General features: G+C 36.5%; 1 protein-coding gene across 1 annotated transcript in view; it reads right to left on the bottom strand.

The window, feature by feature from the left end:
* Positions 1-218: 218 nt before the first annotated feature.
* grk6 (G protein-coupled receptor kinase 6) overlaps positions 219-23,145 on the bottom strand; it is a 38,444-nt gene continuing 15,517 nt past the window's right edge. The window contains exons 4-16 of the mRNA XM_062048856.1: positions 19,420-19,497; positions 19,034-19,134; positions 18,854-18,946; positions 16,236-16,299; positions 15,109-15,249; positions 8,650-8,840; positions 8,516-8,553; positions 6,217-6,306; positions 5,927-6,135; positions 5,726-5,863; positions 5,504-5,641; positions 5,296-5,430; positions 219-1,051 (exon numbers count right to left, since the gene is read on the bottom strand). Coding sequence (XP_061904840.1) covers positions 1,001-1,051; positions 5,296-5,430; positions 5,504-5,641; positions 5,726-5,863; positions 5,927-6,135; positions 6,217-6,306; positions 8,516-8,553; positions 8,650-8,840; positions 15,109-15,249; positions 16,236-16,299; positions 18,854-18,946; positions 19,034-19,134; positions 19,420-19,497 — 1,467 coding nt within the window. The 3' untranslated portion in view covers positions 219-1,000. The remainder of the gene's footprint in view (positions 1,052-5,295; positions 5,431-5,503; positions 5,642-5,725; positions 5,864-5,926; positions 6,136-6,216; positions 6,307-8,515; positions 8,554-8,649; positions 8,841-15,108; positions 15,250-16,235; positions 16,300-18,853; positions 18,947-19,033; positions 19,135-19,419; positions 19,498-23,145) is intronic.

The raw sequence follows: 23,145 nt of genomic DNA on the forward strand, positions 1-23,145 counted from the left end.
ATTTTAAATATTATATTATATTTTAAACATTTTCACTTTATTTTGGTCATTTTACACAGGATTTTATTAAAAAACAAAACAAACAAAAAAACGATAATTTTTTTTTATCCCAATGATGTTATTACACATTAATTCTTATTATCACAATATTTTTTCACGTAAAATTGTGAGATAATATTTGGCGTAACACTACCAGAATATTTTAAGAATATAACCAATGTTTTTGTCTCCTAAAAACTTGACTTTATTTTTGTCATATTACAAATTTGTATCCAATAAAAATCGACTTTATATCTAAAAACTAAATTTATTGTGATGATTTGTGTCTTTTCAGCGATTACAAACATAATTTATAGATAAGTACATATAGTATTTCTTTCAGGTGTTTTTGACAGTTTCTTCAAAAAGGAATGTGCTTTTGGCTCCTGAAAACATTTGCAAGTCACACTGTTGAGGCGCTAATATCTTCCTTCTCACAGTCCAATGAGTACATATTTTCAACCAAAAACTTTAGCAAAGTAGGCTAAATAGACACATTCTGTACAGTTGCATCCTCTTGTATCTGACAGCAAGGATTCTCTCCATGTTGATTTTTTTATAGATGTATACAAAAACATCTGCAGACGACTTCATTACACACTTAAGAAGTGTTAATTAGAAGAAATAAAATAGCCAAAACTAAGTTGGTCACAGCGGAGGGAAGTGAAGGAGTCGCGGTTCAAAAACAGTCTCTAGTTTTATTCCCTGGACCAAATGGGGAAGGCTCCGCTCTCACTCAGGAAGCGCTGTCGTTGTGCCCTCAAGCCAGGCACTTTTACAGAAGGCCAGCCAATATTCCAGTTGGAGCCTGCAAAAGGATCCCAGCTGATATTTTACAATTTTTTTTTTTTTAAATAACATTAAAACATTATGGCTATGCTGAAAATACATTCTGACATTTAGAGATCGACTATCTATATAAATGTGCAAAAAGTTGTAAACGAATGGAATGTGATGCGTGTCACAGCCTGGTTGGCTCCTCGTCACTGTCACTGCAATTGCCACAGCAGTCCTAAAGGGCAACAGAGAGACAATCAGTCTAGCATTAGTACAACATGGCTTGACATTCACTATTTAGCTTCTTAGGTCTTAGAGCTATGAAAAATAAAAACAGAATTTTTCTACAATTTTTCCCCGATTGTCTCTAAAAATTAGTTGACAATTTTGCCGCTCAAATGGTTTGCCGCTCATTTGGTTTGGTTTATACCACCCTTAACCCTATTGTAAGTAGGGATGGGCGATAGCGTGATATATATTGCAGCCTCCTGCGATAACAATAGATATCATGATATTTCATTTGGTGTGTAAATGATAATGAAACTATTTCAAAACGGGTTACAAAAGCTCCTAATTTGGCGGTAAATATAATCTTAGAGAAAAATGTAAAATAAAACATTTGTACGCACGTACAACACTTAAGACCTTCAGTATATCAGTATGTGGAATTAAACTATGGAATGGATTAAGCAAAGAAATCAAACAATGTACTAATATAACCCGCTTCAAGAAACTCTTCAAACTTAGTGTTTACAAAGTACAAAGAAGAAGAACCATGATAAACATTCTGAAATTATTTAATCCATCCATTCATTTTGTAGATAATCTTACTTACCTCAACATATGAAAAATAACTTACTTCACTAATTATTATTTATTTATTTATTTTTATTGTTATTACTTATGGAGTATAATGTGAATAAATTGAGAACAAGGAGTGAAAAGTTTTAGCAACTGCTATGTAAAGGAAAAGGGGTAGGATTAAATAAGCCATGCTTCTTCCTACTCTTTTTCGAACATGTTGAATAGAGAAACTGGAAATTGTGTTATATTATGTTGTATGCTTGCATGTTCGAAATAAACACAAACTCAACTCAACTCAACATATTGTGTCATTTCTGGTTGTATTATTTTGTCAAAACTACTATAAATGTACTTGCTAATTTAATGTTAATATCTGGTTACCGTACTTTAAGCACGTATTATTCTGTTTTTTTAGTTACCTTACATTCTTTTTTTGTGATACTACAAATGTTGGTATACAATACCAAGTAGTTACAACTGATACAGATATTTAACATTTTTAAGATCATTGAATGAATTTTTAAATGGAAATTATTATCAGACAAAAAGACAGTATGGCAGTGTAACAATATCAATTAAATATTTAAATTATTTCCTATTATTGGCTCTGATTTAAATCATTTGGTTTTTGCCCTTAAAGCCATCCTGTGTTCAGGGACTTATTTCCTGCAAAAAACTACCAAAAATGACGATAACAATTTTTTAAAATTGAACTACTGTAGTATTGACTGATACTATACTTGTTATCCTTACTGTTGATACTTGTATCGATCCGCCCACTTTTGTTTACATTCAAGAGCTCTAGCTTGTGGTTAGCGGTTATTATATCATCCTACGGTAGGCCTATTCAACTGGCGGGCCGCCAAAGATTTTAATTTGGCCCGCCGAACATCACCCAAGTAGGCTTGATAAAACCATTCAAAACAGGGTTGCACATGTGTGCAGTATCCCACCAGCCCGCAGGGGACAACAGCAAAGCATAGGTGTCACAATGAAGCAGCAGTAGGTGAGTAGAAGAAGATGGCACTATAAACCCTAAAAAAATCTAAATAAATCACTAAAATCTTTTAACAGCGACTGGACAACAAAGTATGAATATATTGAAATTGCTGACTTTGCGATGTCTTTTGTATTCGTAGTCGTGTTGTTTTTGGCTGTTTAACTCTGGCGATCAAAACTGATTTAAATACATGTAGCGCTGAATTTGACCAGCAGAGGGCGATAAAGCTACACCTTAGGTTTAATTGTGTTAAATTACATGTGTGCAATGTTTGCTGTGCGTATTAAAACTAAACCTTCTATTTAATTTATGTAACATACACAATGGACAATATTTATGTAAAATACACAATGAACGTTATATTTTTGTAATGTTTACATTTTCCAGTGTTACAACACTGAACAACTCCAGGCAACTTCAACCCTAACTAACACCCTCCCTTCCACATCATACCTCTTCGGATTGTAAATAATCAAATGTAAATAATCAAATGTAGACACTTTTTCGTATACTTTCTGATCTCTCTCTCTGTGTCCACTACTTGCTGTACATATCCTACCAAGTCAGTCCTACACTGTTTCAATGTCCATTTCTCTGATGATGCAATTGTTGATGACTGAAGTGTTGATACCAACCAAACCTAAATCCCCCCACCACCCTCCATATCCCACACCCCGGATTGTAAATAATGTAAATAATTCAATGTATATACTCTGATGATTATCTTGTATGATGACTGTATTATGAAGATAGCATATATCTGTATCATGAATCAATTTAAGTGGACCCCGCCCGACTTAAACAAGTTGAAAAACTTATTCGGGTGTTACCATTTAGTGGTTAATTGTACGGAATATGTACTTCACTGGGCAATCTAGTAATAAAAATTTCAATCAATCAATCAAAAACAAACCTAAATAAAGGAAGACGTACAAAGAAACAAAAATGAGGAAGAAAACTAATTCAAAAGAAGGAACGTCAATCATCAAAAACTAAAAACTTACCTTCTGTTTATTAACTATCTGTCTAGCTGCACACGCTGGAAACGAGCAGCAAGGGCAAAATAATTCATTTATTGACGGTGTAATGTGATAGCTGATGTGTTTAGTTTGTATATAAGTACACATAGTCTCAAAGGAATATAACCAGTGGAGGCACTTTCTAAAGACATCAAATTTTGATGTCTGGCCCCTGACCCCTTGGACTCTTAAAACTACGGCCCTCTTCATTATGTATTTGAATAATCCTGTCCTACGGTGTGTAGTGTAGCATGTGTGGATATTCCTTGTCCTCTACTGAAGATTCTAATTCTGATGATACTTGTAAGACACATAGTTTATTTTCCGCCATGCAAGCGAGGATTGCTGATTTAGAAGTAGATTTGCACCGTGGAGGGACGATAGCCATTAGTGAGGACGCTACATTGCGTTGAGGACGTGTTCATTCACTTGTCGCTGTCAAATTTACGGGACACAGCTAGAATGTGTCAACATGCATTATCACAATATAATGATAGTATTAAAAGCTATTTTAGATCTGTAATTTTTTTGTCAATATGTCAATGTATATTAACACAATGGCCATTTAAAATGTAATTAATGCCTAACTTAACCTAATTCGGCTCTGGTATTTTGTACCACTTTTTATACCACTAGTGGTACCACTGTTTGGTAATCGTTGTCCTAGATTGAAGCAGGTCACCAATTTTGTATCATAAATATAAATAACTAATAAATAAAATTAATAAAAAATATATATACCGTATTTTTCGGATTATAAGTCGCAGTTTTTTTTATAGTTTGGCCGTGGGTGCGACATATACTCCGGAGCGACTTATGTGTGAAATTATAAACACATTACCGTAAAATATCAAATAATATTATTGATCTAATTCACGGAAGAGACGAAGCAAATGTCAGCAATCGTCTCACACACACGTCAACCAAGAAGAATTCGGCGGGGGAGGGTCATGGCAGAAGTGCATTGTGGGTCATCGGATGCTATTAAAATGGATCATTTAAAAAAAAAACTGAGAAGGGCTGAACAAAAATGGCACCGAAAAGGAAATCATATACTGCAGATTACAAGCTGGACGTAGTGAAATATGCAGCAGAAAACGGCGATCGAGCAGCAGAAAGAAAGGACGCTAGCGGCGCATACCAGGAGCGACAACGAGGAAGAAGATTTCATGGGATTTAGCGATCAGGAGTGACAGATTGTTTGGTAAACGTATAGCATGTTCTATATGTTATAGTTATTTGAATGACTCTTACCATAATATGTTACGTTAACACACCAGGCACATTCTCAGTTGGTTATTTATGCCTCATATAACGTACACTTATTCAGCCTGTTGTTCACTATTGTTTATTTATTTTAAATTGCCTTTCAAATGTCTATTCTTGGTGTTGGATTTTATCAAATAAATTTCCCCCAAAAATGCGACTTATACTCGAGTGCGACGTATATATGTTTTTTTCCTTCTTTATTATGCATTTTCGGCCGGTGCGACGTATACTCCGGAGCGATTTATAATCCGAAAAATACGGTACATATATACAATATTATATAGTTATAATGAAATACTGAATCATAATAATGAATAATCGCAATGAAAGTACTACTTTCTGTCTGCCATGTTGATAATATTGTCATACCACATATACTCAACTAACCTGTCTGCCAAACAGCCGCTGCAGCAGCCCCTGTTTGGGTGGCGGAGACGGTTGCCCTCGCCAATCCAGGTCAGGTGGTATCGTCCCATCCGGGTAAAAAACATTGAGCTGGGCAAAACATTCCGTCTCTATCATCTGCGGGACAAAAATGAACAGTCGTCACAGTTAAAAATGTTTCAGGCATACTGATAAAAATGTCTGACCATACCTCGTTCTGCCAGGGAATTGAAACGCTGCCTGTGGACACTTTGCTGTAGAAGGACTCGTCTTTTGGCTCAAGCTCCACGCCTTTAACGGTGGAGAACTGCTCGATGTCCAGCACGTCTTTGCAGTAAATGGCCTGTGGCTGCACATACACATCACCAAGCCAAAACAATACACAGTTTAGGTGTGTTTTTATTCAGTGAATGGCTATCTCTGTAGGACTTACATCAGGAATGAAAGGTGCTTGCAACATGCCTGCTTCCAGCCTATTGAAATTAATGGAGCGAAAGATGGGATGTGCTTTGACCTCTGAAGGGCCGCCTCCCTGGCAGCCCACTCTCACGCTGGGGTCCTTAGCTAACAGCTGGAAGAAAAACCTGTCATTCTAGAGCCAATGGAAGGAAGTTATTGAGTAGTATTCACTCACTGCTTTACAGAGTGACTTGGCCTCCTCTGAGAACTTGCTGGAATATTCTTCCTCCACCTCCTTCACCAGCCGCTCTACTTCCTCACGCTTGATCTTTTTCTTCCTCTGCTGGAAGGGCGACTGGCCCTCTATCATCTCGTACACCAGGCAACCCAGCGCCCACCAGTCGGGGCTGAAGGTGTAAGATTCGTTTTTCACCACTTCCGGAGCTGCGAGAGAAGACCAATAAAACCGTTTAGATACCAGGCGACCACCATTTGTCCATTAGAGGTGGATTTAATGCGTCTTACCCATGTATCCTACCGTTCCCACACGGCCCTTGATGGTCTGGCCCTCTGGTACGTGTACGGCCAGGCCCAGGTCTGATATCCTGATGTGTCCTATAAACCACACACAAAACTGTTGGTTTCAGATGGAATCATTCTGCCAGGGGAAGAGCTGAAAATACTTAGGCAATCTGTTTTTTAATCCAAAAACTGCAATTGCAATGATGCTGTCTAATAAAATGGTTGATATAAGGCTGTATGTTCTTTATAGAATAAGAAAAAGATACTAATATCCCTATTAGTCTTACTAATTTTCAAAAACATATGGAATACGTATAGCGTTTTACAAATAAAGAGTTAAAAAACTAAATTACAGATTGAAAATTGACCCCATTCAGTTGTTTTACCATGCCTTTTTTCTTTAAATATTTTTCATAATATAACAAAAGTGTGATTCAAAAATAATACGCCAAAATCGTCACGCATTCATTAAGTTCTTAAGCACTGTAACAGACTGAATCAATGGTCATTTGATACAGGAGTTATCCAAGTTTTATTGTGTTACAATTTCACCATTGTGGTCATGTAATCCTTTCGGCGCGGTTCAATTGTAGGAAGACCACGTGTTTGTTTACCCTCAAAATGGAAACTCCTCAACAGCAGGCGTTTTGTGTGCTTAAGTTTGCAAAAACAAATGCCATTGTCACAGTGCAGCGTGATTTTAAAACATAATTTGGCATTTATCCACCCTATCGTGAAAGCATTTGACGGTGGGTTAAACAGTTTAAAGAGACTGGGTGCTTGTGTAAAGGAAAGAGTCCTGGAAGACCTCCATAACATGAAAGATCGAATAACAGGAGCAATCAACACAATCATGGATTGCAACATCCTGGGGCGCGTTTGGGAGGAATTCTCATGTCATCTTGGTGGCCATGTTAAGCACTTGTAAAGCATGAAATAAATACTCCAAGTTATGTACAACACATGCCTTCAAGCCAGGTTTTCTATTTTATTTTATTTTTTAAATTATATATATATATATATATATATATATATATATATATATATATATATATATATATATATATATATATATATATATATATATATATATATATATATATATATATGTATATGTATGTATTTTATCATTGTCGGCCTGGTAATTTTATATTTTATACTGTGGTTTTAACCCCGAGGGGGACAAGCGGTAGAAAATGGATGGATGGATACTGCAGTTTTAATGTTAGCTTTGAAATGTCCTTAAAGACTATTATTAATAATATCTAATATTATTATATTGAATATTTCACCTAAATGTATTAAATGTTCTTGTTTTTTATATTAAAGTTATAGTTAAAGTACCAATGATTGTCACACACACACTAGGTGTGGTGAAATTTGTCCTCTGCATTTGACCCATCCCCTTTATCACCCCCTGGGAGGTGAGGGGAGCAGTGGGCAGCAGCGTAGCCGCGCCCGGGAATCATTTTTGGTGATTTAACCCCCAATTCCAACCCTTGATGCTGAGTGCCAAGCAGGGAGGTAATGGGTCCCATTTTTATAGTCTTTGGTATGACCCGGCCGGGGTTTGAACAGTTTAGGTGTGTTCACTCTAACCACTAGGCCACTGAGTAGGTGTTATTACTATCACCATCATTATTCTTATTTTATCCCATTATTATTGTTTTATGAATAGGCACTATAAATAGAGTACAGTATATTATTACTAATAGTAGTGCTGTCAAATGATAAATCAGATTAATCACTGGTTTGAATTTGGATTAATTTTTCATGATTAATCAGAAGTTATTACTCGCTTGCATAATTTTAGTAAACTTAAAAAAAGCCCCACAGTTGGACACAAATGCAGTTATTGTCAGAATGTCATACAGGAACGTCTTTTTTTAATTTATGTTTTACTGGAATGCACTAAATTTATTTGCTCAAAACTTGCTAACAGTTTCGGCTAAAGTCCCTCTAGGGGTATTTTTTTAAGTGAAATCTGCCAGCGAGCACAACAGTCAGAGTCTCCTCACTCATCATTGCACTGGCATGTGCATTGACCTAATCACTGACCGTGCAGCAACCCTCGCTACCTATAAGGTGAAGGAGCATGTACGGTCAAAATAAATTGTGTGATTTATCTGCATATATTCTTTTATAATGCGATAATTCATCACATGAGTTAACTTGTTATTATTGACAGTCCAAATTCTTCTTCATATTATTATTATTATAACTCTTCTTTAATAGTCCAAACTACAGCAAACCTTAGATTTAATGTAATGTCACCTTCCTAAACAGTAAAAGCTTTACTAACCATGGTCGTCCAGCAGGATGTTTTCTGGTTTGAGATCTCTGTTTGTCAAAAAAAGAAAGAAAGAAAAGCCTAAAAGACATGTAAGGGACAAAACATCTGTCTGTGAGGGAGCTACGAGGGAGCTACATTCCCACCTGTAGACGATATGTTCCCTGTGCAGGTCCTCCAGGCCGCAACAGATCTCGGCTGAATAGAAAACCGCTCTTTTTTCGTCGAAGCCCGCCTCGCCCATGTGGTAGATGTGAAACTTGAGGTCACCTCCGTTCATGAGAGTCAACACGAGACAGAGAGTGTCTTTGGTCTCGTAGGCGTAGGCTAAGCTTACCTGGACAGAGGACATAATTTCTTATTTTATAGTGGTAAAATTGCAAAATGAAGTGTATAATAATGGCTACGTCTGTCGAACAACCTGTTAGATGTCATCATGGGTGCATGGACCACAAATTTTGACTGACAACAAATGTTTGCTGTGTTGCCTAGGCAAGTGCTAAAGTTCCCAATCATGTAGTCTTTCTAAACTGTTGTAAAATAAGCATGAATAATAATCAAATATGATTAAATTATATTAAAATACACAACAAAACTAGTTCAGAAAAAAAGTTGAGATTAATGAAAAGGTGACTTTCGGGCAGCATGGATCAGGTGGTAGAGAGGTTGCAGGCCTCGAATTTTTACTTTTTTAAGGTCAAGGCAATATATATATATATATATATATATATAATAAATGATAAATGGGTTGTACTTGTATAGCGCTTTTCTACCTTCAAGGTACTCAAAGCGCTTTGACAGTATTTCCACATTTACCCATTCACACACACATTCACACACTGATGGCGGGAGCTGCCATGCAAGGCGCTACAAAGGGTGAAGTGTCTTGCCCAAGGACACAACGGACGTGACTAGGAAGGTAGAAGGTGGGAATTGAACCCCAGTAACCAGCAACACTCCGATTGCTGGCACAGCCACTCTACCAACTTCGCCACATATATATATATATATATATATATATATATATATATATATATATGTATATATATATATATATATATATATATATATATATATATATATATATATATATATATATATATATATATATTAGAGATGTCACTTATCACGGTTATCATTATTATCGTGGTAATTTTAAATGTACTCAAAATTTTCAAAAACTACCTACCATATATTAAAATCCTTTAACCAAGTTTTTTTTTTTTTTTAAACACAAACAACACATTCAAAATGTGTATATGTACCTCAAGTAGAAAGTTGAATGTGCATATATGAAAGCAACACAAGCATTATAAACAAAGTAATATGGCAGAAACTAAATAATACTATAAATAAATGTGAAATATTCGCAAGATGGAACCCTTTTGACACAAGACGTAACTGCACTTTTTGTCCATATAGATAAAAAAATAGTGTTCATATATGAGGTCAAGTCTTACACATAGGACTGCACAATAAAGGGCAAAATAATACAATTATTTTTTATCAATATTGAAATCACGATTATTAATCATGATTATTCATTGTTTGGTAAAACAGTGTTGGGGTGTAATTTGTAATATGTCATAAAAAATGCTCTAGATTCTAGATCTATATATTTAAAGACAAATATTTGTGTTTTTGTTCATGAATAGTATCAGCGTGTCAGATTTTTTATTACATGATGCCTTTATCTGTATTTTTAAAGTTATGCACACACATTTACATGTACTAATGCAGGAGTCACCAACGCGGTGCCCACGGGCACCAAGTCGCCCGTAAGGACCAGATGAGTCGCCCGCTGGCCTGTTCTAAAAATAGCTCAAATAGCAGCACTTACCAGTGAGCTGCCTCTATTTTTTTAATTTTATTTATTTACTAGCAAGCTGGTCTCGCTTTGCTCGACATTTTTAATTCTAAGAGAGACAAAACTCAAATAGAATTTGAAAATCCAAGAAAATATTTTAAAGACTTGGTCTTCACTTAAGTTAAGTTAAGTTAAAGTACCAATGATTGTCACACACACACTAGGTGTGGTGAAATTTGTCCTCTGCATTTGACCCATCCCCTTGTTCACCCCCTGGGAGGTGAGGGGAGCAGCGGGCAGCAGCGGTGCCGCGCCGGGGAATCATTTTTGGTGATTTAACCCCCAATTCCAACCCTTGATGCTGAGTGCCAAGCAGGGAGGTGATGGGTTCCATTTTTATAGTCTTTGGTATGACTCGGCCGGGGTTTGAACTCACGACCTACCGATCTCAGGGCGGACACTCTAACCACTAGGCCACTGAGTAGGTTAAATAAATAAATTCATTAATTTTTTTACTTTGCTTCTTATAACTTTCAGAAAGACAATTTTAGAGAAAAAATACAACCTTAAAAATGATTTTAGGATTTTTAAACACATATACCTTTTTACCTTTTAAATTATTTCCTCTTCTTTCCTGACAATTTAAATCAATGTTCAAGTAATTTTTTTTTATTATTGTAAAGAATAATGAATACATTTTAATTTAATTCTTCATTTTAGCTTCTGTTTTTTCGACGATTTGTTATATATTCTAACAAAGTGTAGATTGGATTTTAACCTATTTAAAACATGTCATCAAAATTCTAAAATTAATCTTAATCAGGAAAAATTACTAATGATGTTCCATAAATTATTTTTTTAATTTTTTCAAAAAGATCCGAATTAGCTAGTTTTTCTCTTCTTTTTTTTCGGTTGAATTTTGAATTTTAAAGAGTCGAAATTGAAGATAAACTATGTTTCAAAATGTAATAGTCATTTTTTTCTTGTTTTCTCCTCTTTTAAACCGTTCAATTAAGTGTAAATATCATTAATTATTAATAATAACATAGAGTTAAAGGTAAATTGAGCAAATTGGCTATTTCTGGCAATTTATTTAAGTGTGTATCAAACTGGTAGCCCTTCGCATTAATCAGTACCCAAGAAGTAGCTCTTGGTTTCAAAAAGGTTGGTGACCCCTGTACTAATGTATGTACATGCTGTATCGGGACAGATCCATTGAGAGTTTGAGCAGAAATCGGTCATATAGGAATTAATTATACACCATAAAACATTAACAAAATGCTATGTCACATGAATGGTTATTAAAAGAATTACTTTGTGGAATGAGAAAAACACAAGTAATGTAAAAAACATGGTGTTTACTTTTTAATATCAATATAAAACACAAAGCAGTTTGGCTAATGAAGATAAAGTCAAATAAACAAAGCTTTGTTCTTCAACAACAACCATGTACTTCAGTGCAACAGTTTGGCCAACAAAAATAAAGAGGAGTGACACCTCTCACGTCTAACACACAATCTTTGTGCCTCTCCGACAACTCAGCCAGCTTTCAATTCGATGAAATGACATAACATTTTAGCTGGTAATGATGTTATTGGAACACTAACAAAGTTAGCAGTTAAATGAAGGACAAGTGAGCATCCCAGTAAACAAACTAAATACTTTATTAACAAGTTGTGGCAACGTTCCCGACACATCGCCTGCTGCATGCTAAGTCAGTCCCAGCAGCTGACGGCAGGACGTTAGCAGCACGTTCAAAATTAAACTGCAACATCAAATATTTTTCTCCTCCAACAGCATTGCGCTCTTGAACGTACACCGACACTCCACGGAAGTAGAAACGATTGAAATGAAGTGAAACGAAGCGATCTGCGCTGTTAGCTCGGAGAGAACATTTTCAAAGCGAAGTCCATGAAGTTGCCGCCATGTTTCCCGAGCCGAACGGCGTTTCAGTATTCGGAAAGTAAGCAGTTGCCTAAAATGCATTAATGAATGACGGTTTTTCGGTAATTAAAAATTTAAATGGTATAACTAACCGTCTGGAAATTTACCGCGGTTTATCATTATACCGTTTATCGTTACATCCCTAGACCATTAACAAGTAGAAAGTTGAGGTCGGTCACGGCATGTTGTTGCCGTGGATGCTGGTCATTTTTTTAGGGCATTACGGCAAGAGACAAGGGCAGTCGCAGCAATTGCCGCGTTTGCCGTGGTTAAATTCGAGCCCTGATTTTGGCCTTGGTTGCGGGTTCGATCCTCAGTCCCCCTGTGACTATGTCGAAGTATCCTTGAGCAAGAGGCTGAACCCCCAGTTGCTTCTGATGCCACGTCATCTCTAGGCGAATGTAGTAAAAGTGTCAAAGAGCTTAGAGAGTACCTTAAAGGTAGAAAAGCGTTATATAAGTATAATCATTTACATAACTGTGGTATTTGGTCTACATTTTAAAAGCGTTGTAATACTGGGCAGTACTGTAGTTCCGAAAAATGTTGTTCTTCTAAAATGTAGTAAGATGTTTATAAATGATTAAAAAAATAAAAAATAAAATAATACAGAAAAACAAGTTAAAAATTGGCTAGGGTTTCATGAAAGGAAACGTTTGTCACAATGTTTATAAAGAACAATATACACTACAATCATGGGGCAGCAACTAAAGTATAAATTCAGACACCTTGTTCTTGTGATCATGTACAAATAAAACATTCTTGTCAAAATGAAAACACTTTGGCAAAAAGTGCCACTGAATGAGGTCTTTGATTAGGTGAAAGAGGAAATCAGCAGGTTTTGGCGGACATAGAAAACATTGTAATGTATGAAGGGGATTCATTTATTTTGACTTAGCCTAAAATTTTTGTGAAAATAGTCCATTAGAGGCTCAGTTTTAAAGGCCGTTAAGGGGCGTTCACACAATGCTGTTTTAGATGGCAATTCGCCGAGATCCGCCAAAGACGGCGTTAACACCGAACACAAAACCTGGCCATGAACCCTGAGAACCACGGGGAACAGACAAGAAAAATCCTGAACCTGTTTTAAGCACTGTGCTACAGCCACAGCAGCTACCTGGACTGGCACCTCTGCTGGCTGGTGCCTGATTTTGAAGGAGAAGTAAATCAAATAAACTTGAACATTGTTACAAAAAAGTCTGACATAAGTATAGGCGCAAATACATTTCTAACCACATTTAATGAGTTAATTAAAAAGTACACAAAGACCTGGATAAAGACAGCAAAAAACTACTCTCTCCCATGATTTAACAATGACATATGGCAAACAATGAAAAAAGGTGATAAGGCACTTGAAAACTCCCTAAAAACAAAAATACAATTAATAATTTGGCCTATACTGGCCTCAGAAATCAAGTTATTAGTCAGTTATTAGGAAGCAAAACTAATTACATAACTAAAAACATTGAAGAGTCTAAGGGAAGTAGCTCTAAACTTTGGCAACATATAAATGGCCTAACTAATCCAAGTAAGTAAAACACCAAAAGAATGACTCTCTTAAAGTACAAGGAAGCATCATTAATGACAATGAGTCTATGGCTAATGCTCTGAAAATGTGTGGGTTTTTTTATTCAATGCATTAACTATCAAATAAATTTAATGACACAGTACTTTATTCAGAAGACATACATCTGGAAAATACTGATAATTTTTGCATGAAGGAGGTGTCTAATGACAAACATAGGCAACTCGATGTCAAAAGACATCCATGACCTTATCACAGCTGTGCTTAAAAACACCAAGATACTTTAGTACAGCCTATCACACACCTAGTAAATCTTTCTATTCGATGTAATACATTTCCAAAGTGCTGGAAAACCGCGGAAAAGACGACAGTTTTGCCTTGCAGAACGACTCCCTTATATTTTTACTACTTGCAGCAAGCAACATTAATGCAGCAACAACTCCGCTGGCCAGCTGGCACATACACTTCTAATAAACACTCCTCTGCTTCTCCCGCTCCCGTGTCAGATCAGAGTTCAAACTGTACCAGGCTATGACTTAAACATGATTTTTTTCATTTTGGACCTTCAGAACAGCATCTCCTCATCCATTGTGTCAACAAGGTGACACAGTCGTCCACATCGCTAGTGTGTCTTTTTCCGACTAATGCATTCAAAGCAGCAAAGTTTTCACTCTCGTTTGAATTTGACCAAATTGAGGCAGTGAGAGCAGAAGAGTAGCAATGCACGCTACCATAACCCGAAGGGGTTCTTCTTTCAATACACAGAGGGAGCAGCAAAAACAACAAAGACCGGGGGTTTCCTGAAGTTATGAGCAACATATTTATCATGTTCATATCACTTGTGTGCTTGGTTGGAGCTAACAAAAATTAATCTCTTATACATAATTTAATATAACTTGTATGTGTGAGCATATAAAAAGCATCCCTTAAGGCAGGGGATGGCTCATCATGTGGGTCATGAAAGCCTAATATACAACCCTAAAATTCCCAAAGACAAAGAAACGTATTGAAAATGAATCCATACTAGCAGCTGTGTGCCTTAGGCAAACTGCTACAGGGTGTCACGTTGAGCAGCTAATAGAAATCTGTTTGACCAATACATGCCCGATCAACTGTTGCCCTTTTACGCATGAGTTTTTTCAAATAATTTTTGAATTTAGATTATCTGGATGTGCTATGAAATGTGTTTATGTGAATGACTTCAATTTAACATGGACCCTCCAATGTGTTATCTTTAGATAGATACATCTTTAATTTGTTTGCCGGATGAAATGTTACATCCTTTTAGCTTCTGTCACCATCACTTTGGTGTATCTGTTTTAATTTGCTTACCACAAATCTGCTGTTGACTTTCTCCAAAATCTGCTTCTCATTGAGCGCCATGGACTCTCCTTTGCGCTTCTTGATCCTCTTTTTTTCCAGCTTCTTACAGGCGTACATTTTACCTGTGGCCCGTACCTGACACGCACACACCTGTGGGACAAAGCAGAGGAGGAGAAAAGAATAATTGGATCTATAGCCTAAAATAACATCCCGACACATATTTACATTCACTATTAACAGCACATGCTGTAGCAGGAGTATATATTCTATGTGTGTGTCAAGCCACAGGCGGTTAATTAATAGACAACTGCAAGCTAAAAATACACTGTGCTGTCAATAATGTGTCTTTTATCAATTTTTCTCATAACCCTGCACTTGGACATCAAATGCACAGAAAACGCATTCAAAAGTAAAACATTGTGAGCAAACTTAAGACTCTTTGTCAGAGCCCAAACATGCAAAAAACACCACAGAATAGTTGTATTTGTTCAAAAAGAAAATGTTTTATGTCTTATATTGCGAATAAATGTGAGTTTTGATTAATAAAACAACAAAACACATATTTGGTTAAGCAAATACATTAACAGAATGAAATAAAAAAGCAATTGAAGATGGTAATGTAATAAAACACATTTTAATAAATAGAAAAATACAACTTTAATTTCTATAAATAATACTGGAAAAAGAAATGATGTGCATGTTTCCTATCACTCTAAAAATATTAATAGTAACTTTAAAATGATGCAACAACATATTGTTTTTGTTCAAAAAACATCAGTATACTGTAATTATTATTAAATTACTAATAACAAATATTAGTCATAAACAAATTAGTGAGTATAATCAAATGTATTGATAATAACCACATTTATAACAAATTATTGTATTCATAAAAAAATCTAAAATACGTAATACCTATTTTTAAACATTCTGAACAAAAAGCTATTTTGTTCTTATTAAAGGGCAATTTTGTGTTAATTTTCATTCCAATGTGTCCTGCAGCTCTATGCATAAAAATATATATTACTTCAAGGCATAATATAATCCAACATATATGGTACATCTCAACATAATAATGTATACAGAATTGCACCCTTTTTATTAACTCATGCAGCTATTATCTTATAATTACTCACCTCTCCAAATCCCCCTTTTCCTAAAACTCTGTACTGTCTGAATGTGTTCTTTGTCACTGGTTGCCTGGTGGACACATAGCGAGAGAAAAAGGCAGAAGTCATTTGTTACATAGCCTGCAGCTCAGAGATACATAACCATATCTAAAACTTGCCATTTTAAGTAAAAAGCATATATGTTTTTCTGTTACCAGCCCGCAAAAACTACTAACACGTTCCAAAGAACACTGAACACTGAGAATTCATTACATTTCAGTAAGCGAACAGCCCACTAATTTATTGCTGTATTTTGTAATGCAGTACATTGAGGTAGCTCTCAGGGTCAAATTTAAACTACATGTCCCAACAGGCCTGTTTTACCACCTGCTACCTCATAATTACCGTCAACTAATGTTGTATCAGGTCCCGATTTCCCGATGTTGTTATGCAACTCATCTTCAGGCTATAACCACACCTTGTTTTTGGTTTTTTTGGTGAAAACATGACATCACGTAGAGCCATGCATGGACTCTGCAATTTGCACAGACGTCATCATGGATTACTGATGACCAGTTAGGAAAGTTAGTTTAAAAAAGTAATTAATTATAGTTACTCATTACTTTCCTCAAAAAGTAATTGGATTACTAACATAATTACTCTTGATACATGTACAAAAAAATACCAGTAAGAGTAATTAATGTGTTACTTTTTTTTACTTTCATATATCTGGTGTATTCAGTTGAGATGTTTCATGAGAGAAGAGTGTGTGAGTGTGTGCCTTTAAAAGGCAGCGCCTGTTGCCAAGTGAATCGTGACATTAGCGAGGGTGCGCTCATTGACTGTTTTAGCTCAGTATTGGTAGTCTGCGGTAGTGATGTGTAAAACCACTGATTTTCTTTCCAATCCCATAGAGAATCAGAAGTACTATATATAATACCAAGTAAAATTTAGGCTCGTTTCTGCGATACCGATCCGATACTTTGTGCAAATATACCAAATGTGTCTGGTAAAATTTACTGTACTGTATTTCAAGTGTTTCTGCTCTTGGGGAATCATCTTCAAACCATATAAATTCAGAGGGAGAAACGACGTAACTCTGCAAAGAATGCGTTATCTTATTTATAATCAACTCTGTATGTAGTGTCTCCAAATAGCCTACAATAAAAGGAAACATACATTTGCTGTTTTATAATACTTAATGACTTATTTTATTTGCTAGTAATTTTCTTAAACAAACAAATGACAGACTGAATGACGGAGCACAACACAGTGTGCTACTCCGTTTGTGCATTACATACTTACCTCTATGGAAAAAAAAGTAGTTCCCGCCAATCGGATTATATTTTGACAACATCTCATTCATTTAGTTACGTAACACTGTTCTTGTTAATGATATACATTATCTCAAATAACTTAAGTATCATAAGTATTGATATTTTGATTTGATAATCGAAATTAGAGCATATAGGTCTGGTATCAGCGGTATCGATATTTCAGTATCGATCCGTACATCACTAGTCTGCGAACTGAAAGGAGATTGTTGACAGCAGCGCTGGTGGAATGTTTTTTACTGATAATGAATGAAGCGATTAAACGTGCATCAATAGCTGTGTCTCTCCTTGTCCACAAATTGGGTATTGTAAGAATATTATTGTTGATGATTGTCACTTTATTGAATGTTCATTATTCCCCCGTAGTAGTAGTAGTATTAGAGTGTGCACGTGTGTGTACTTGTACTAGTAAAGAGCTACACTCTGAAGTGAATTTGCTGGGATTCTAAAGTTTTCTTGTCTGCACCAAGAAGTAGCATGCCACATTACATCAAACGTATCAATAACAGAGTTGTAACGTACATGAAAGTAATTCATTAGATAAATCGTAACTAGAAAAACTAACAGCATTATTATGATAACTTTGGAGAGGGTGGGGTGTGGTTTCATTTGCAATCTGGGAATGCCTCCAAGAGCGAACATCTTGCAGACAGACTCAAAAAACAGGTTTAAAAAGTGACTGTGGAAAAAAATTTACCCATCATTTTCACCAAAACATATTGTCTAGACCACAAGGAAGTGTTTTAAATGTAGTTTAAAACCATCAAAGGTCTAGTTTAACATATGTTGCTGTGTGAAATCACACAAAGCTCTGACAATATCCAAGTTCACTGGACTCTGTCTTGGTTTCTTTCACACAGAAATTCTACAAAATTGCAGTATCAAAGCTGTAACTGCAGATCTGGTATGTATTTGCCTGTACCTTTTTATTCAGAATCTATGAAAGCGAGATATTGCTGCACCTGTGTGTGCTTTTACACAGTGACTCAGCATTTAGCAATCACATAATTTGATGCGTGACGTGACGTATAAAATACTTGACAGACTGATTTATGTCTGGAGAATTTAATGCTGGATGTTAAACCTTACACAAAGGCAGTGTTGCACCTCTGTTATGGCTCTGAAACTACCTCCAAAGGCAGGAAAATAACTGGGTTGATTTTGCTTATACAAAAGTTAGGATGGAAAAATTCTGGCTTTAACAGACCGTGTGAAAGGGTCTTACACAAATGGTAAATCCCATATGTAGTGTTTTCAGTTTATATTTCTGATATAAAAGGAGCTTTTAAGGAAGGGATAAAAAAATATCACCTCTCCAGCCATTTCCACTGTAGGAACCTGTTGTAGTACATGCTGTCGAGGTAGTCCGCGAAGGGCGCCATGCTCAGGAAGTCGTGGATCAATCTACAAGATAAGGCACCAAAAATGTGCATCATTCAGGTGCCCTAAATACAACAACAGGCGTTAACGCTGTTGAGATTGCCAACCTACTTGGTACAGTCTTTGTAGAGCTCTTTGCACGCCTCTTGATGCAGCCGCTCGGCGCACTGAGTCTTCATGGTCTCCTCCACCTCTGGCAAGTGGTCCTCTCCCTGTGTTGCAAAAAAAAGCTGCTCAATTGTGACAGCAAACAACTGCATACTTGGAAGTTCACATTAGGAGACATAAAAATACAGTAATAAGTGTTCCTGTTTGTGTGTTGAATGTAAAGGCATTGTAGACTGCGGTTGTGAGGGAAGAACCAATGATACTATGGTGCAGATTGACGCATTAATGTCACTTTTCTAATGCTGCAGTCTGGTTGCATTAGGGTCAAACGAGGGCAAATAAGAGAAAGTAATAACAGAATAGAGGGGAGTAGAGTGAATTTGGAGAACCTTTGGATCGAAGAATACATCAATTAGTTCCTCCCCGCATTCCCTCCTCTTCTCATCTGGCGTCACCTCGTACTCGGCCTGCGGGGGGACACAATATGTGAATTCAAATTCTGACCCAAAACAGTTGGCTTTCTGTTCGTAAACTATTTTTGAACAATTTCCCTTGTGGATCATTAAAGTTTGTCTAATGCTAAGTCTAAGTGAAGGACATATCTTCTTTAGACTTGTGCATTTAGGACAGACCTATTCAACTGGTGGCCCCCATCACCAAACTGGCCTCCGAGTTCAGTTGAAAACAAACATTTTTGCAGCAAACTCCTAAAAACACTAGAGTGCTCCTGTTGTAAAAAAAAACTCGGACCACTGTATGCACATTGACAAATCCTTGCATTGACATTTTAACTTTAAGCATAGAACACTGGGACCAAACCTGTGATTTACGAAAGCCCTCTCTTTTTAGGCAGTTACGTTTATTTTTCGTAATGTGATTTATATAACTTAGGTGTTGCTGTAGCGAGTTCAGATGCAGTCAGTAGTCATTTGTTTAACTTGTTTAGTCATACTAGTGGTATTTCTCAAGGTGCCATTTTAAGTCCTCTCTTTTTCATCATTTAGGCTATTTAACTGGTGGCCCGAGAGTTCAGTTCCAAAAACTTGTGAGAGGCTCACCTTTTTGTAGCTTATTCCTAAAAACACTACACTCAGTGCTGTCACAGAGATGATTTTTTTGCAGAGTGCTCCTGTAACTCTGACAGTATAAATAGACCAAAATCAAATTACTGCAGAGGATGTTGCTTCTCAAGAATATACAAAATAAGATTAACAATGAAGGAAGAAGTCCGGCCCCCGGGTCCGTAGCTTTCTAGAAATGCAGCCCCTAAAATAATTTAGTTTAATATCCCTGTTTTAGGAGGTCATACTCGATAGAGCTAAAATATTTTAATTCAAGCCATTTTCCAGAGGGATAGAAAGTGGAAAAAGAAAGTGGGTATAAAAAAAAGTTGTGTAAGGTTGACAGCTCTACTGGCTTAACTTTATAGCCAGCAGGTGGCAGTATGCAAAAATATGCCATTCAACGTAGAAAACAGGCCAGGTTCTTGCTTGATTAATGAACCGATTGCATCCGCTTGTGCGCCGTCCCCTCCATTTCCCTCGCAGCGGCCGTAAAAGCCAAGTCTGTCTGTAAATGTCCAAAGTGCTTTCTCTTGCAGCTAGTGCCTCAAAACAAACACTAAGTGATGACAAAGACGGTTCAATTCTCCATCTTGCTCTCTTGCTCTCGTTTTCTCAGCGGAGCCCCCTGAGAGACACAGGAAGCGGTCACGGGGTCGAAGAGTTTTTAATGCGAGCTGAGAGCCGTAAAACCGGCCAGTCAGACTGGAGCCTTATGTCGGATGGATGCTGCCGCCACTCATCGCATCATGGATATCAATTTCATAGATATAAATCAATATATTGACTTTGGTCAATTTTACAATTCTGTTCCTATTTTTCATCATATGTTAAATGACTATTACACTTTGTTTTCAGTATGAGCCACTTTTTGTGTAATTCGGTGTCTGCCCCGGTTTTCGTACACTGTCTCGGTTATTGTGCGGCCAAACACTCCATGTAACAAATTCACTCCAATAAAGCAGCACTGTGGGAACAGGGGTTAGTGCATGTGCCTCACAATACGAAAGTCCTGGGTTCGGGATCATTCTGTGTGGAGTTTGCATGTTCTCCCCGCGACTGCGTGGGTTCCGTACGGGTTCACCGGCCACATCCAAAGACATGCACCTGGGGATAGGTTGATTGGCAACACTAAATTGGCCCTAGTGTGTGAATGTGTGTCTGTCTATCTGTGTTGGCCCTGTGATGAGGTGGCGACTTGTCGAGGGTGTACTCCGGCTTCCGCCCGAATGCAGCTGAGATAGGCTCCAGCACCCCCACAAGCGGTAGAAAATGGATGGCTGGAAAGGTAAAATCGATGTTACATGTTCAATAAGCCATTTTGTTCATCATTTAGATGTGTCTCACATCATTTTCTGGAAGTAAAATCATAATTATTCTCTATAAAATGTGTTTTGTGTTAATATTTGTGAGTGTCTGCAACGGACTATTTGGATTTGCACGATTTATTGTGGTAGAAACGTCTAGTTTTCGTTCAATTTATTTTTTTACCTTTTGGGAACACATTACAAACTGTACAATGATGTTGGTCACAACATTAGGTACACCTGCAAATTCTAATGAGATTCAATTCAACATAGTTCTAAGTTCTACGTTTATTATTGTCTGTGTTTAAAGTGGTGTAGAACTGGATTGCATCATTTTGCAGGAGTGTTACTGATCATTTTGTTGCTTTGTTTGGCTACATTAGGGGGCCACGATATTCCATACAGTGTGATACAGTCACTGTGAACTACAACACACCGTCAAGCTCATTTAAAGTGCAGGTGTAACTAACGAATTGTATGCTGTAAGTTTTCTAGAGTCGGGATGGATTACTTACGCACAAAAGATTTTAAAACGGTCACCCGTACAGATACCGCTACAGTATTAAGCAAAGGAAAACAGCATGGCCACTGGTGGGAGTATATTTTTTTTTTAAAAACGTAATAAGGCTAAAAAAACGTTTTGTCCTTTTGAAGCATATTAAACAAAATGGTTAATAGAGCTGGGAAAAATTATCGATTTTCTGATGCATAAAAATCACAACGTGGACAATTGTGACTCAATGAACAAATATCCAAATATTCATTTATTACATATGTTAAATAAAGTAATAGTGAGGGTTCTAAAATGCCTGAGAAATTGACCGATATGTTTTTTTAGGACCTATACTGATTATAAGTAGTCAAGGAGGCCGATAACCGATATTTAGAGCTGATATTCATTTGCAGTAAAAGTTATTTCAACATAAATAGTACCGGTATACGTCAGTAAACAGTTGAACAAGGCTTTAAGTTGGTTTTTTAACTTTATTTTTTAGGAAACGTCGGACCCGTAGTGGCATAATGTTTTATGCGGTGCTAGTGTTGTGGTTAATTTACCATCAAAATACATCAGGGGATTTCACAAACACCTTTGTTACATGTGTTTAATGCTGCGGGTCAGAGGAACATCAACATTTGCATTTCAAAGTATGGGACATCTTCTGGGAAAGACGGTAAAAATATGGGACTTCGCTACATTACAATAACTCACCATTAACTCAGTTTTATAGCAGTTCATGGATTGAATCCATTTTAAGGTTTCCTCGTGAGGAAAAAATTCTGGGCTCCATCACGTAGCTTATAGTTGAGACATTTTTCAAGCTTGTTGACCTCATTTCTTTCTGGTTGTTACACTAAGTATGAGAATGTGTGAGCTGCTGTCTGCTCCTCTTCTTTATTATATAATAAGCATCCTATTAATAAAGATATTTACACAAACTTTGAATTTTTGGCAGAGATATCCTTTCTGTCGTCTTTATGTCCATCCATCTATGTCGCATCGTAGTTTGACTGAATCGGAGAATTAACAATAAGAGTAATTTTTAGTCTATAAAAAAAGGCTGATACCAATAAAAAAAAAAAGCAGATATTGATATACCGGTAAGTCAAAAAGCCAAAAATTGGCGCCAATAATCAGTCGATCTATAATATATAACCTTAGAGGAAAATCTAATTTAAAACATTTGTATGCGCAAACAAAGCACCAATATGATCAAGTTTAAGAGACTGTTCACACTAAAAGTAATAA

Source organism: Entelurus aequoreus, linkage group LG05 (genome assembly GCF_033978785.1).
Source record: "Entelurus aequoreus isolate RoL-2023_Sb linkage group LG05, RoL_Eaeq_v1.1, whole genome shotgun sequence".
Taxonomy (NCBI): domain Eukaryota; kingdom Metazoa; phylum Chordata; class Actinopteri; order Syngnathiformes; family Syngnathidae; genus Entelurus; species Entelurus aequoreus.